General features: G+C 38.7%; 1 protein-coding gene across 1 annotated transcript in view; it reads left to right on the top strand.

The window, feature by feature from the left end:
- Nucleotides 1–15,639, top strand: part of GABRG1 (gamma-aminobutyric acid type A receptor subunit gamma1) — a 57,751-nt gene that overhangs the window by 17,083 nt on the left and 25,029 nt on the right. Inside the window, exon 3 of the mRNA XM_064450789.1 lies at nucleotides 2,353–2,420. Within this exon, the coding sequence (XP_064306859.1) occupies nucleotides 2,353–2,420 (68 nt within the window). The remainder of the gene's footprint in view (nucleotides 1–2,352; nucleotides 2,421–15,639) is intronic.

The following is a 15,639-nucleotide window of genomic DNA, read 5'->3' as shown; positions in this document are numbered from 1 at the left end:
AGTAAATCTGGAGGCACAAAAATTGAGAGGGGAAAAAAAAGTAGGTGGGGGGAGGAAGCCTGTGGGTCTTATTTCAAGGTGAGAGATTCTGCATAGTAAAACAGTGATTTAGAGGAAAACCAGTACTTTGTGTAGTATAAGATCTTAGCTATGCACCCCCTGAGCATTGTCCTGAGGTAAGTCTCCTTTTGAAAATGAACGTAAGTAGAAATCTGGAAATGTTCAAGCAGCACTGGTAACACTGTTACAAAAATTTCCAGTCCTGGTGTCTGCATTTCAAGATGGATCTGAAAACAATGGAGCAAGTTTAAAAGTTAAAGCTGAACAGATTATCTGTAAATTGTGTTTGCAGTATGAACTGTTCTGCATACTGAAGGCAAGTTTCAGAGGTGACCTTAATCACTGTATGTAGGTACTTGCATCTGAAGAAGAGGTTTGATACATGGCTAGGCAGTGCTGAAAGTTGGACTCAAAGACTTGAACCTCAGAACAAAACAAGGTTTCCTAACACAAAGGGGAATTAAATGCTTCCTACTAATACGGGGAAAAATAGTGGATTCAGCATTGCTTGAGCAATGAGGCAAGATCCACCTCCTTGTGTTCTAGTCTAGCAGTGGAGTTGCTGTTATATAGATAAATAGGGTTGTAAAATTAAAGGAAGAGGATATCTGTCTGCGAGACATGGCATATGTAAACTATGCTACACATATGTGTATATACACACACATATTATATACTTTTTTTACTCTGATTTTTCAGTCTATGGATATGAGTTCTTGTGTTGCCCCCCTTCCTTTATTAGCCCTGCAGATAGTGAAAACATTTCCAGCACAGGAAGTACTTATTTTTTTTCCTCAGGAAATAAATTGGTTTCCAGAGTCTGTTTAAACTTCCTGTGGAGCATGCTGGGGACAGGATGGTGAACAACTGATTCTGTGCTCGAACAGAACATCCTTTGTGCAGCCTCACTGGTGTGTCTTGATGTCAGGCTCAGCCTCACACCAGTAATTGGATTTGGAATCTGGGAGAATTTCCTCCCAAGTGAGATTGGCAGGGAAAAGGTATCTTAGGATATTTAGGTAATGTATCTTGCCTGTCACTGTAGCTGGCAAGGATGTTAATGATACCCTGTTTCTTTCTGTGAGTCTGTTCGAGTTTTAGATTTCTGAGATTTGTAAGATTTTAGGTTTGTTATAGAGCACTTGGGGAACAGGAAATCAAATCTGGTGACCTAGGGTCCCTCTCCTATGAGATCAATGTGCTTTTTTGTTTGTACTTTCCCCCTTTTCCATCTGCAGATGGACAGAGATGCTTCATTTTAACATGCCAGATCATGAGAGAAAGACCAGCAGAGCTTTATTATTAACCCTCTTCATTCCACTGGGGACTAGGACATATGTCCTCTTGTGTCCACATGCTGGCTCTCCAGTACAAGCTAGAAGAAAATGCTTGCTAAATTGATGAAGTTAAAATGCATCCTGACCTCTTCTGTTTGTACCTTTTCCCACTGTAAACAAGCTAGAAGGAGACAAAAATGAACTCTCAGTGCCACCTGTACTTCAGCTGTAGCTTTCATGGGAAGTCACTTAGACTTTTTGCCCTTCTGTAAGTGTACAAAGTAACAGAGTGTATTCTGTAAGAGAACATATTTTTAAACAGTTAATTTTTGTCTGCCCAGTAAGAGTGGTTTCCATGTGTTTTTATGGAAAAGTAAGTTTGGAAATGTTTAACTTTCAAATGACTTTCACTTGAGGAGTGTTCAATTTGCTGTTTGAAGCAGTGTATTAATCCAGCTGATGAAAGGACTTTAGTAATCCTTAGGTGTGCTGTAGTTGCATAAATTGAAGAAATCTGTGGTGAAAAGTTATTTTATTTTTGTTACACATTTTCAGTAGGAATTGACAGAAAGCACTGCATATTGATTCCTTGCAGCTGAGAAACACATCTGCTCCCAGGCCTCATAGTTTGTTGTGTGAGCAATTTTTTCCAAACATTTTTCTTCTCTTCATGATTAAGTTTTTAAGTTAGAAGACAGTTTGGCTTTTTGTGTTTTTTTTTCTCCCTTCCTCTACCTTTTATATCTTTTGTATATATCCTATATCTGTTCACAAAGCGCAGCTGGGGATTGCAGTATGAAGTAAAAAATTCATGTTGATGATTCTAACAATTTGCATGGAATAAGGGAGCCAAGTCATATACGATCCTTCACAGAATGAACAAACCAGAGATTTAATTATTCTGAATCTAATAAAATAATATCAGGTTTGTTGTTGTTTTAGTAAAAAGGTTAAATTACTAACAATGTACGGAGTTAATTAAATATGTAATTGTTATGGTTACTGTTTTGTTTAGTGAGAACTACGGTAATTGAAACAGATGTCTATGTTAACAGCATTGGCCCAGTTGACCCAATCAATATGGTAAGTTCTGATTATTGACAGAAAACATTATCTGAATGGTGCTATGGGTTAATATTATGAAATAATTCTAATCTCATTTAAATAAGTTTCTTTATTTTTAACTATGTATTCTTATACTGTTGGATACGATTGTGATTATTGCAGAAACACATTTAGACTTCTCTATCTGAAATTGTTGTAATTTAAAAAAAATATTTCTTCTTTTAAAAAAATGAGGCCACACAGAGGACATTGTATTCAGGTCCTTATTTTGGTTTGTGTTGAACATTTTCACTATGTTTGTTTATATCTGGTTTATCTCTGGCCCAGTATAATTTCCTGGAGCTACTCTTCAGAGGTTAAGAAAAATAACAGTTGACCCAGCATTTGTGAATAAAACTATTTTCAGTGCAGTGATTTATTATTATCTTTCAAATTCAGAAAAAGAAAAATTTGAAATTAACTCTTTTGTCCTCCTTTTTCCATGTCTTATTTAGTCTTACAGGTCCTCTTCAGTATGTGTGTGTGTACACATAGCTGGTTTCTTCAGAAATTAAGCAATGCATCTCATCTAGTTTCCGGTAGACCTGTTGAGATCTGACCTATCTATTTGGTACCAACACTGAAGTAACAGCACTTATGAGGAAGTTGAGTCTGTGGCCTTTTCTTAAATTACGTAGATTTTATGTTATGATATGCATTGTATGAAATGGCAGTGTTGCAGGCTTTAGCAAGACCTTGTTGCATGACTTTTCCTGGGGACTGCTGCCCAGGACTAAGACTGGGACTGGACCTGGGGCAAGTTTGAGCTCAGGCCCCTCCTGCCTTTTTCCTTTTCCTCCTCTCTACAGAATTGCTGACAGTGCTGAATTTGCACAGCAGAGAAGTGTTTTGTTCAGTCTGAGGCTGGAGGATGCCAGTGCAGGGGCCTTATGAGCATTTGGTGAAAGCATAGTAATTCTAGATTATTAGTGAGTATCTTGTGGTTTACATGTATGTCATCGTGCTTGGGAGGGGAATATTGACTGTCAGTGATGGGAAGCCAAGCAGGAAAAAATGGTGGCACTTAGATACTATGGATAAAGGTGCCAAAAGTAGATGATACAGATCTGTGGCAAAGGATACTCATTCCAGCATAATGGTCTAACAAGCTTAGGGTTGTCATTACCTGGGACTGTGGCAGGAAAGTCCATGTCTCAGGCCAGGGCTGCACATAAAGAAATGAATGAAAGAGAAGAAGAGTGATGGGGTAGGAGAAACTTTTAAATTTCCATATCTGGTGTAAGTGGTGTCTTTGGTTTCGTTTGTCTTCTTACTGCAGTCTTTCTCTTTTGCTTGTCTCCATCCTTTCCTCTTCCGAAGGAACTTACTGTGGGAGCAAAATGTAAGGACAGGGGGCTACCTGTAAGGTGGATATAGCAAATGGTAGAGGCTTCCTTTTCCAGTAACCAGTGTAAATCATTCAGCCTGTAGCCTGTAGGTAATGCATACACTGGAACTGAAAATGAGAAATGCTTACAGCTTCAGTTTTCCAGTTTTAAAGAAGCAACATGTGGCTGGCTTTGCAGAGTAGCCCTGCCCCATCTCCCATGCCCTCTTCTTGTCTCTGCAGCCCCTGGACAACCTCCCTGCTGTTATGTGCCATAGCCTCTCCTGTGCCCGCATCTGCCTTCTGCTTGCTCAGCCCAGAGCCTGGGCGGCAGTGTTATCATGCACTGAAACATATTATGAGAGGAAACTGATTTATTTTCATAATTCAGCCTATTTTCCTCTTGCTATCTGATAGACTTTAACTTTCATAAAAGGAATGCTTTAAGTGTATATATGACATTCATTAGAATTTGTTTTTGAAGGCTGTTGTGTTTTGGCTTTTACTATTTAACAAAGGCCTACACAAAATTCTAGATGGTATAGACACCCCATGCTTAAGAGATATTTTTCTACAGCATGTGATCTCTTTAGGCATCCTCAACCTGAGTAAACATTTTTAACAGGTGTCTGGATCAGTGGAGTATTTAGGCTTCTAATACCCATTAAGTCTAAAGATTTTTCAATCTGTCTTTTAGAGCTAACCTGTGCTATGCATCATGCAACAATAATGTGAAATACAGCTAACTGCGTTTTTATGTCCAAAATCTTGATCCTCAATAGCTCTGCAGTGGTCTAGGGATTTCTTAGCAGAATTTAGACATGCAATAAATATTTCAAGCCTAGTTTTCCTCTATGTGGAATCTCATCCAGGTGAGCACCTAATGTAGATGTACTAGGCTCTTACTACCTTTCTCTTCACTTCCAAACTAAGACCAAGAGGGAAAAAAGCCACTCTGGTGGTACAAGTAGCAAAATCTGATATATGGTCCCTGTGTAGAAATATATGTTGGTCCGTGTTGCCTGTGGGCCTCATTAGCTTTCTCTGCCCTGTATTCATCCCCCAAAGCATATGTGTTCATAAATACATAACATTTTGTGCTGTTGCTGCCCCAGAGGGGTCCAGGGGAGAGCCATGCAAGTGCCACAGCTTTTGTTGTTTGACAAGACCATGCAAGTGTGCAATTCAGTGGGTTGGGAGAGGCATGGCAGCCCTCCAAGATGTTTTCACATTCCTTTAACTAAGAGAATACCTGATCTTGTAATCTCTGACCAAAACTCTCATGACAGTAAAAGACTGCTATCCCAAATGAGAGAAATTTTTGAGAAGGAATACAGGAGCAGCTCCTTAAGTAAGAAACAGTATTGCATCCTGTGTCAAAAATGAAAAGCGAAAAGTTTATACTTTCCGTGTCCGTAATGTCTATTTAATTGAGTTTCATATAATAAATAGTGGAGCAATACTCAAGTATCAAACATGGGGGAAGGGTCAGAAAGAGGCAGATCATTTCTGTAGAGATGCATAGACATCCTGACTGATAGATTAAAAACTAGCTAAAAGAAAATGCCCTACCTCTCTTTCTGTATCTGTCTGTGTAAGTGTGTACATATATAAATATGTATGTTTACAGGAACAAAAGATGTTTTAAAATTCCTTTGCTTTTCTGTGTGTTTCTAAGTCATGTTTTAAAATTTAGAAACATTATGTTATCATTGCCAGTTTAGTGTGTTTGAGGGCTACATATTTTTTTCTTCCTTTGTTGTGGATGCAGGTGATGCTCTTTATTCAGCTTTTATATTTATTAAAGGAACTTGGTATTAGAAGGTCCAGACTGAAAATTCAAGGATAAATTTGTAGGACTGCATTTCATTGAAGCAATTCAGTTTCCCTGTTATTTCCCAACATTTCTGTTTCTTCTGCAGTTGATCTTTTGTCACATGCTCTTTGCTAGTTATCCATTGAAGGCTGCTGTGACCACAAGCTTAAGGCTGTACTTTGAAGCCTAGCACTCTTATTTTTAACAAGATAACTAAACCTCTGAGCAAATCAGATATTCACAGGATACACAATGTGCTACTTTGGTACACAAACTGCATGGCCTGGACACTGTTAGGGTACAATACTTCCTCTTATATTGTACCATTTATGACTTTCTGTAGAATGTGCTGATTGTTTTAAGTATCCTTTGACTTCTAAATTCCATTTCATTCTCAAGTTGCAGTAACTAGCAGCAGATTTTTAATTTTTTTTTAACGTATTCAAATATCAATGTGGCCAGTATGCTAATACAGATTGCTCAATTTTATTGTGCTTGAGGAGGATGCTCTGTGGTCAGATGCGTCACTACACTTATTCACTAGTCACTAAATTTGTATTGAAGGTTTGAATGTTTTGTACTCTTACTTTACAGTGCCAGGTAATTTACATTAATCACTAGAATATAAGTAATCATGACCCAAAGATACATTATCTGAAGCTACCCTGAAATCCAGTACTCAAAGATGCACACTCTTTGTGTGCATGGTTCTATAAATCAATGTATTTTTAACTCTGTTTTTGAATGACATTAAATGATTTGTTACTGAATGAATAGTAACTAGCATGAAGGAAAGATGATGCTTAGAAAGAGACAGAAATAGATACTGGAATTAGCAAGGCCCTGATCTTGCAGATACCTATGCATATACTTCAGTTTACATGTGTGACCCATGTCACATTGACTTAAGGATTTAATGAACACGATAAGAAAAAATCCAAAGTAAGATGTATATAAAAGGAAAAAAATGAACTCTCTCTCTGCCTCCCTGTCTGTCTCTTACAGAGAGCTGTGTGTCTAAGTTAACATAGTTCCATACAAGAAACACAAACATAATAAATCACAGTGCTATCCAAATGCTGCAGCGTACAGTAATGTGCTGCTTTTGGCTGGGGTAGAGTTAATTTTCTTCACAGTAGCTAGTATGAGCTGTGTTTTGGATTTGTGCTGAAAACAGTGTTGATATCACAGGGATGTTTTAATTACTGCTGAGCAGGGCTTACACAGAGTCAGGGCCTTTTCTGCTCCTCATCCCACCCCACCAGTGAGCCAGCTGGGGGTGCACAAGAAGCTGGGAGAGGACACAGCTGGGACAGCTGTACCCAACTGACCCAAGGGATATTCTGTACCATATGATGTCATGCTCAGTATATAAAGCTGGGGGAAGAAGTAAGGGCGGGACATTCAGAGTGATGGCATTTGTCTTCCCAAGTAACCGTTACATGTGATGGAGCCCTGCTTTCCTGGAGATGGCTGAACATCTGCCTGCCCATGGGAAGCAGCGAATTAATTCCTTGGTTTGCTTTGCTTGCATGTGTGGCTTTTGCTTTACCTGTTAAACTGTCTTTATCTCAACCCATGAGTTTTCTTACTTTAACCCTTCCAATTCTCTCCCCTACTGCACTGGTGGGGAGCAAGTGAGCAGCTGTGTGGTGCTTAGTTGCTGGCTGGGGTTAAACCACGGCAAGTAATATTTCAGGACTGGGTGAACACTCCTTGATAGGGCTTGTCATGGTTTGTGAACTGCATTTGAAACTTTTCCTGGAGGTTGGAATTGCATTCAAGTTTGAAGACCATTTTGAGGAGAACCATTGTCTCAATAAGCTTTATGATGACAGACTGAGAGAAGGAGCATGAGGGATGGACTCCTGTCCATGTTTGAGAATGTATGAGGTTTCCTACGGTTGCGTGGGTTCAGTGTGCAAGCACTGCAAATGTTTGGAGAGTCAGGTGTGTGCATTTTATGCAAACTGGTTCCATTCTCCTTCAAATGGCAGGAATATTTGTTCATAAATCAGGACAGAAGTACCAGTAAGTCTTTAAATATTACCTATTTCTTATCATACAGCATCTTCTTTGAATTAAACTAGAATAATAAATTTTTCCCTACTTACTCTTTTATTTTGATTAGGAAAGACAGATTCCAATCATTCTGGTGCCTATCAGCACTGCAAGTGATCAAAATTAATTGACTGTTACACAGATGAGTGTTTGAGGTTGATGGACACAGTGTTCCTTTATGGTTGCTGAGTAAATATTCCTTCAGTAGGCTTGAGCATTGTTTTTTTCTTTGTTACTAATTATATTTAAGTGTCAAAAACCTTATGTCTGTTGGTATTTCTTATTTTACCAGCTCTAAGAACTTGAGTAATACCTCACAAATGCCATTTGATAGATGTTTTCTGTTGTATTCTGAAAAAAAAAAAGGTTAAATTGATTAGTTGGCTCTTGCAGGCGGCTAGTTTGCCTGTTGTTATTGCCAGGTAGCTCTAAGCTTGCCCTGTTGGTTTCAGGGGAACTGGCCAAGTACAGGCAATATTCTGCTTATATTGGCTCAGCACAGCAGTTCCTGGGTTGCTCCCAATTTCTATCATCATTTTGAAGGGAATGGTGAGGGATGAGGGAAAAGGCAGCCATTGTATGATAGACAAATGTTTGCAGTAGCTTTCTGTAACCAAACCGGAGTACAGCCATCTTTTCAGCCCCCGCTTTAAACAGCATTCAGTACTTGTCCTATTCTCAGTGGCAATTTACTGCTTGTCTCTTAACAGATATGAAATCAGGACAGGTAGTTAAGGTTCTACACAAGATACCAGAAAAATCTACGTTCTTTGCTGTAAAATATGCCCTAATTTGTGTGTGCCATTTAGCAATACTATAATCTAAGGCTGCAGTGGTTTTGTGCTGTGGTTCACTCTTAAATTTTGTGTTAGACTAGTTCATGCTTTAGGAAGTGCTAGTTTTGTATAGAACCATTGTATTACTAAAGCCACAGTTGGCATGCTTTCAATATAAATAATGGAAAAAAAATATTACTTTGACTTAACTCCCCTTACATCAGTAGAGTGTACCAGCATATACTGGTTGGAAATCCAGTTTATATCATCTCAGATTCTTAGCATCCACAGCCAGAGCAATAACCAAACTCCCTTTGAAGTATTTGAGATTTCAGATGTTAGTGGTCTGTATTTGCAAAAGGCTACTTTTTTTTTAAGAAATAACAGGAGTCCTGAGCTGTTGACATCATTTGGGCCAGAAAACAATTCTGAAAAGCTATTATTTTCTTGTGTTCCCAGTACTTTAAGTGTTGACATATTCTTAAAGCTCTTCCTTTGGTACTTCTGCACAGGATGTCTTCCATGGTCACCTTCTCTTCTGTTCTCAACTACTTCTTGTAGTTTCATACAGAAATTCAGCTACCTTTCTGTGCCAGTTGCCTGCTATTCTGTGTACCTCTTTTTGTCCCATCCAAAATATTGCCATGTGTCCCTCATATCTGTTCACAGATGCTTAGTTAGCTCAATAAGGCTAAATCACAGCTTCAAATCTTCCTACTTTTTGCCCCTCCCATGGTCTCAGTGCTGTGGATAATCACTACTCTGTATGTCATTGTGGCCTGAAATCTAAAAATTTGTGATGAATCTCAGAACCAGGAGTAGGTTCTCAGTTGGAGTCTTGCAAATTCTGATTGCAAAGCAGCTCTGAGGGGTTTTATTTTTTAACCCATCACTCCAAATCTCTTGTCCAGAGTCCCATTGTTATGATAACGTGTTTTTGTAACCTTTCCAGTTGCAGTGTTGTTCCATTTATACCACCTAGTGCTGTCCTACAGTGAGAATTTTTCACTGTTTCTACTGAGTCATTTCTTGCTCAGGTTCTTCCTCTGTCTCCTGTTTCACTGGACCTCACACATAAACAGTTTCCTTTTACTTTAAAGGCACTTCAAAACCTATCCCCAGGCATTTTTAGTTGTTTTTTTTTTTTTTCTCCAAGAGGTCATTTCCTATCTCAGATCTCACTAGCTTCTGCTCCCATCCCTTCAACTCTTCATAGCACTTTCTCCCAAGCTACCATTTATGCTTGAATAAAACCTTTCTATACATGTCTGCAAAGCTACTTCATTGTTTTTCATCATTTTCCTGTTTAAACTTACTTTTTGTTTTTTCTTTTTGTGCAGACTACAATGTATCACAAACTATTACGATTTTGTTGTGCTAAAATCATTACCTGCAATTCTGAGTGGTATTGGGTTCTGTTTCCTGTTACTTATGTCCCCATTGTCTTTCCAAATCCTGTCTTTTATATGAAATTCAGACTGCAAGCTCTGTGTATCCTGTATAAGCACTATTGAGTGCCTGCACAATTCACTTGTGATCTGAGATGATCTAAACCAAGAATAATGTTGATATAAGTACCACAAAGCACTTCACTGAGAAGGCAAAGGTATTGACTAGTGCTAAAGCTAACCCAAACAGTGCTTTACTCCTGCTTTTCCCCCCAAAACTGCACAGATTCCTTGGCTGCTCTGTCATACAGTTTATTGTTACTTCTGATGCCTTAGTATCTTCTCCAAATACTTTCTGTCTGCTTCTGCTGTGGTTGTCTCCCTTGTGTCTGCAGCTGAGACAAGCTACATTTAATTCTTTGCCTTGTACCTCTTTGTGCCAAAGAGATGATAAATATTTTGAAGAACACTACACACCTGTTCTTTGTTATTAATTCCTAATCTGTCTGTCTATATGGAAATTTGTGATGCTGCATTCCAGTTGTGGGAATAATTCTGCTGGCCTAGATTTGAACTGGGTTTTGGGAAAAAAGGCAGGGGATGCGATTGTTACAATGGCTTATAACAGTTCGTTGCAATAGAAACTGCCCTTGGCAATGGCTCCTACCATACAGGTTATCACTGCCTCCTTCACTGCTGTGCTGCAGAGGAGGGCTGCCATTGTTCACTGGCCCCTACAATGGCTGGTGCCAGTATCTGTGCTGACACTACAAAACCTCATCAATCTGTTAAAAGCTGGGCACCTACAGGAACAGAATTTTTCTCCTCACAGTGCATGCTATGGGAAGTTCACTTTACATAAGGGGAAAATGGTCTGGATGCCCTTTCCTGCAGCAGCACCTCCAAGCTGTTTACCAAGGAATCAGACCTGCTCTTGGAAAGAGTGTTTGCCCAATTCCCTTGTTAGTAGGGGTGACAAGACGGGCAAAATAGCTATTAGGAAGTGCAGTGTGCTTTTGCTAGTAAGTGAATGTAACTTCCATGCCTGTTGGTCTTGGCCTTCATTATTTTTATTGTTGCATGATTTTAAATTTCATCATGTCTTATACATTCTGGATGGTTATTTTGGCCACCATGGAGAATACACATCTAAACCACTTTTTGTTGGAGTTTGCCATTCATTGGCATACAGTAAGTGCTGCATGAGATTTCACCTTTTTGAATAACAGTAGGGTCTCTATGTAGAGAGTTATCCTGACAAAGGGTTATGCCCTTCAGACCAGTAAGTAAACAGAGGCTTTTTAAGGCAGTTCTTAAGAGTTGTCCATGCTCTTCATGTCATACATCTTCAGTGTAGCAGGTGGTTGATATTTGGAGTTGCATGACTGCCTCATCAACCAGAAAGCTAAACTGGTAGGAGTGATGTATCTCATGTAGGCTCATGTATCTTACAGGAGCTGCAGCATAGAAAACAAACCCAGATAAGTCTCCATGCCATCAGTGTTGGAATTTCAGAGCATAACAGGAAAACCATGGAAATAAAACAGCAAACAGTAACTGTGCAATTAATCTCACTTTAAAAGCAGTTGTACCATACTGAAAGGTGAAGCATTGTGTTTGAGACTTTATAGCTTATTTATAAAATGAAACCGGAGAAAACTGTGTATGCTTGAGTAATGTGCAGCTTTATTGCTTAAGTTGTTTGTGGGACCAATTTTGACTGCTTGAGTCTCTCAAGTTACAGAAAGGTAGATGTGGCTGCAGAATTTAGAAAGTACAGTTAATGGAGCTGATAAATCATTGCTGACAACCTTGAAGCAGAACCCTTAATCCATACCAATATTCACTCCTTGGTGTGTGTGTGTGTATATATATATGTGTGTGTCTGACTTTTTCATTCTGAGTTGTCTGCTCTGGTTCTTTCTGTAGTTTAATGCTTGTTTATAAGGGGCAGTGGCTGAAAAGTTCAAGTTTCAATTGAAAAGCAGAACAAAACTTTTTGCATCATTTTCAGTGTGGGAATTTATATAGATTATATATATAACCTACTTCCTCTCCTTATGCTCTCTTCAAACACCCAAAATCTAGGCTGATAAATAAAGGCAGAGATTTTGCTGAAGTGCTTTGGTTACTTTTCTAGCTAATCTTTTGACTATTGGCAAGATTTTAATTACAGTTTCTAATCTACAAAGCATTGAAATAAATCTTGCCTTTTATTCATATTGTTCTTTGCACCTGTCACTTTGCATGTTCAAAATAGGGACTGGATAAGCACAGATGCCAAATTATGATGTGAAGAGCGATGGATTTTTTTTTGTATTGTGGCTATGTACATCCCTCTGTATACCCTCACCTTCTGTAGACATGATTTGCCATATTTGCACTTACCCTGTGCATATGTTCTCATAGCATCCTCTAGTGTGAATATATGTACAATTACAACAACCTGACTGGTTAAAAGACTCTGGGAGGAGATGCTGTGCACCTTCTGTTCAGTGTATTTCCTGTAGCCCACACCTCTTCCACAGCTGCAGTATCATTAATGTAATATTACAGGTACATGTCAGAATCATGATTTGTTGGATCTTTTAGATCTCACCCTAAGGTCACTAGGTTTAGATTGCTCTACTGAGCAAACTAAAATGGTTTACCAAAAAAGAAATTTTACTTTTGCTTCAGTCCCAGCCATGGGGATAAAGCTCTGAAACCATTGCTGGCCCTGAAGCAGCTGAAGAATCTTTTTTAAGGGCTTTTAAAGTAACCCACCAGGGAGAGCAACCACATTTTAGATGTTTTAAGTGTAGTTATACATCAAAGATAGGTTAAGTATTGTAAGAAATTACTTAACAGCCCCTTATTGATGTCCAGAGATATTTGGGTGAGGGAAAAGGTTACGAGTGTTTATTGGCCGTGTACTGGCAAGATGCAGATAAATTGGCTAATGCTTGATCCTTTATTTGGTGCTTACTTTGTAGGAAAGCGTGTGGTTTTGTCTATGACTTTCTTTGTTGTTTAAACCTCTTAATCAGTGTACTAAATTGAGTCTTTCATAAGAAATCACATCTCTTAATGTGAAAATATATAGGTTGGTAGAGTGTTTTTTTTTAGTTTGCCCTTCTTTTTTTTTTCTGAAGAATTCCCTGCCTGCCTCACATAAAGTTCTAGTTTAAGGAATTAGAAAGCTGAATAAAATGAAGAAACATGGGGAAAATATCTCATAGCTCAGATAACTGAGTAAGATGAAGCCATGTCCCACTTGGTAATCGAACTGTGTTCAGGGGCTCCCTATGAAACAAATTTCTGAATTAGCTTGTTGTGTTCCAGAAAACTCCAGCTGCCCTTCGGGTTTCTTTCTGTGAGAAAAGCTGGGATGGGTTTCTGAGCAAAGATGAAATGTCAGGAGTATATTTTTATTAATTTTTCTTTTAAATTCACTATAATGAACTGTATTGCAGGCCTGTAGTTGGCTAACATGATTTTTCAGCTGTGAGTCTGGTTTTGGGACTTTTCATTGGTTTTGTGTTTGGCCCCAGAAACCCAGGCCATTTTTCCCCTGTTCTCAGACTAAATGTGTTGCAGTTGACATGATCCAGCCAGCAGTTTAGCTACTCATTGCTTGACTTCTCCACACTTTTTACTGTGGAGTATCAAATCAGTCGTGTGACTGCCAGACAAAATATCCAAGAAAAATGTTTTTTCTGCTTTGTGTTATTTCTTCCGTCCTTACTGATATTATGCTGGAATTGGTGTGATGTGGTTTGTGCTGAGAAACAATTGTGTAGTATGGTATTTGCCTCCCTTTCTTTCGCGGCTTTCAATAGAAAAACCAATCCACTGGCCCATTTTCATGTCTCACTGTAACTGAACTGTGCATGACAATGAAACTGATGTTGAGGATTCCATTTATTCCCATACAGTAGCTGTTCCTACTTTATTTGAAGTACTTGCTTTTATTAAATGATTTTCTCTGAGACTATACACCTGCTTGTCAATATTCACAGTTTGCTCACTGCCTGGTCCTTTAATGGTAATCTCTAATTAGTTACTGTGTTCCCAGCCTTTGGAGTTTGTTATGATCTTTTATAGAGGAACGAGATGGAGGAGGATTGCAGTTATCTGTAAATAATTAGGCAGGTGGTCTTTTTGTGCCAGCTGTGCAAAAAAGAGTTCAGTGGTCTAATCAAATGCCAAATATGAGCTAACATGTGCCATGGTTATTGAAACCTGTGAGGCTAAATATGAACAAGCATGCATTTTGCTATGGCTGTGACTAACGCAGCCACAGATTGATTCCATTTTATTCTGCATGGCTATTTTATCATTAGTTTCGTTTGAAAGAGAGAGTAGTAAACCAATTTTTATGGTTACACAGTCACATTGAATGGTGATTTTTATGAAAGATTAATAGAAGTAGTGATAAGATTGTTAAATTTAACTTTTTGTAAGAAAACAAGGAAAACAAAATAGTTGCTCAGAAAGATTTGTTGCACTAAAAGAATGTTGTATAATCTGGTGTGCTGTTGTGCTTGCTTGTGTGATGTTTGAACAAAGATAGGGCTTTTATTCATCTTGTTTTGGAATCAAAGTGCTTCCATAAAAGACAGTATAGTGATTTTTCTACCTCATTTTCAACAAATTTTAGGCACCCAGATTTTCCCTTCTTATAGGGGAATATGAAATATTGTTCAGGAGCTGCAAATATAAGGGAATTCAGTGTATGAGTTCATAAAATCTGAAAATTTCAGGCCCGCTTCAAAAGTAGATTTTCAGAAAGACTCCAACTTTCTTGATATTATTTATTTCTTGACCCACTAGCATAGTTTCCCTTACAGGCTATTCCTCTCAAGCGTCTGTACTGTCACAGCTGCATGCTGCCAGACTCCTAGTTGTCTTCATCCTTTATGTTTGCCTGTGCTTGGTGACTGCTCAGGGTCTATTTGGACATATGCCATCTGGCTTCTTCTGTGGGGAAACTTGTGTTTGGAAAGAAAGCTTATATACGTTTGTGTCCCATTTTCACATGCCTCGCACCTCTACAATGTGAGCACATGTATGTGCTTGGTCATTATGCTGAAGTTCACTTGAGTGAGAGATAGTATAGATATAATGGGTTGAAAATGTGATCCTCTGTGAAATGCATTGTATGAAGAATATATGCAGCCTCAGGATATATTGTGGACCCTCAAAGACAGAGAAGTCTCAGGGAGGCCTAGGACAAATAGATATGCTGAAGAAGTAGGTAGTAATGTCCACCAAGGCAAGTGTTAGAAGCAGAATAAGTATTCTTGGGAAATCAGAAAGCACTGACTCTGGGTCCCTGCTGAAGAGGGGGTGAACTGCTGCTGCCACCCAACATGAGGCTGCAAGTCCACGACTTTCAGGTGGGATGAATAGTAGGGTTATGCCATTGGATAGCTGACTCCTGAGGGAGCGGGGGATGTCCGGGTGCTGAAGTATCGGCTTACAAATGAAGGACCACCTCTGCAGGTATGTGACAAGAGGATAGCAATTGGATGTCTTGTTATGCATTCCGCAAGATACTCAAAAACAAGTAGTTACTAATTTTATGATATTAAAGTATTATGCATTAATTTTTTTTTTTGAACAGTGATAAACATATCATGAAGGATTTAACAAAGTTTCTTCTTTTTTTTTCCAAAAAAGTTCTTTAAACAACTCCTTTAATACATGGGTATGATAAAAACTTGCACATTTAATACTGAACGGTAAGAGAATACAAGCACCTGGGTCTGCTGAGGCTGGTCCTTTGCTTTGTGCGTTCAAAATGATATGTGAGCTCCTCTTTCTTTTTTTTATCTTAATTTGTTAG

Source organism: Phalacrocorax carbo, chromosome 4 (genome assembly GCF_963921805.1).
Source record: "Phalacrocorax carbo chromosome 4, bPhaCar2.1, whole genome shotgun sequence".
NCBI lineage: Eukaryota > Metazoa > Chordata > Aves > Suliformes > Phalacrocoracidae > Phalacrocorax > Phalacrocorax carbo.
Note: the sequence above shows the minus strand (reverse complement) of the source record. Positions and strands in the feature narration are given on the sequence as shown.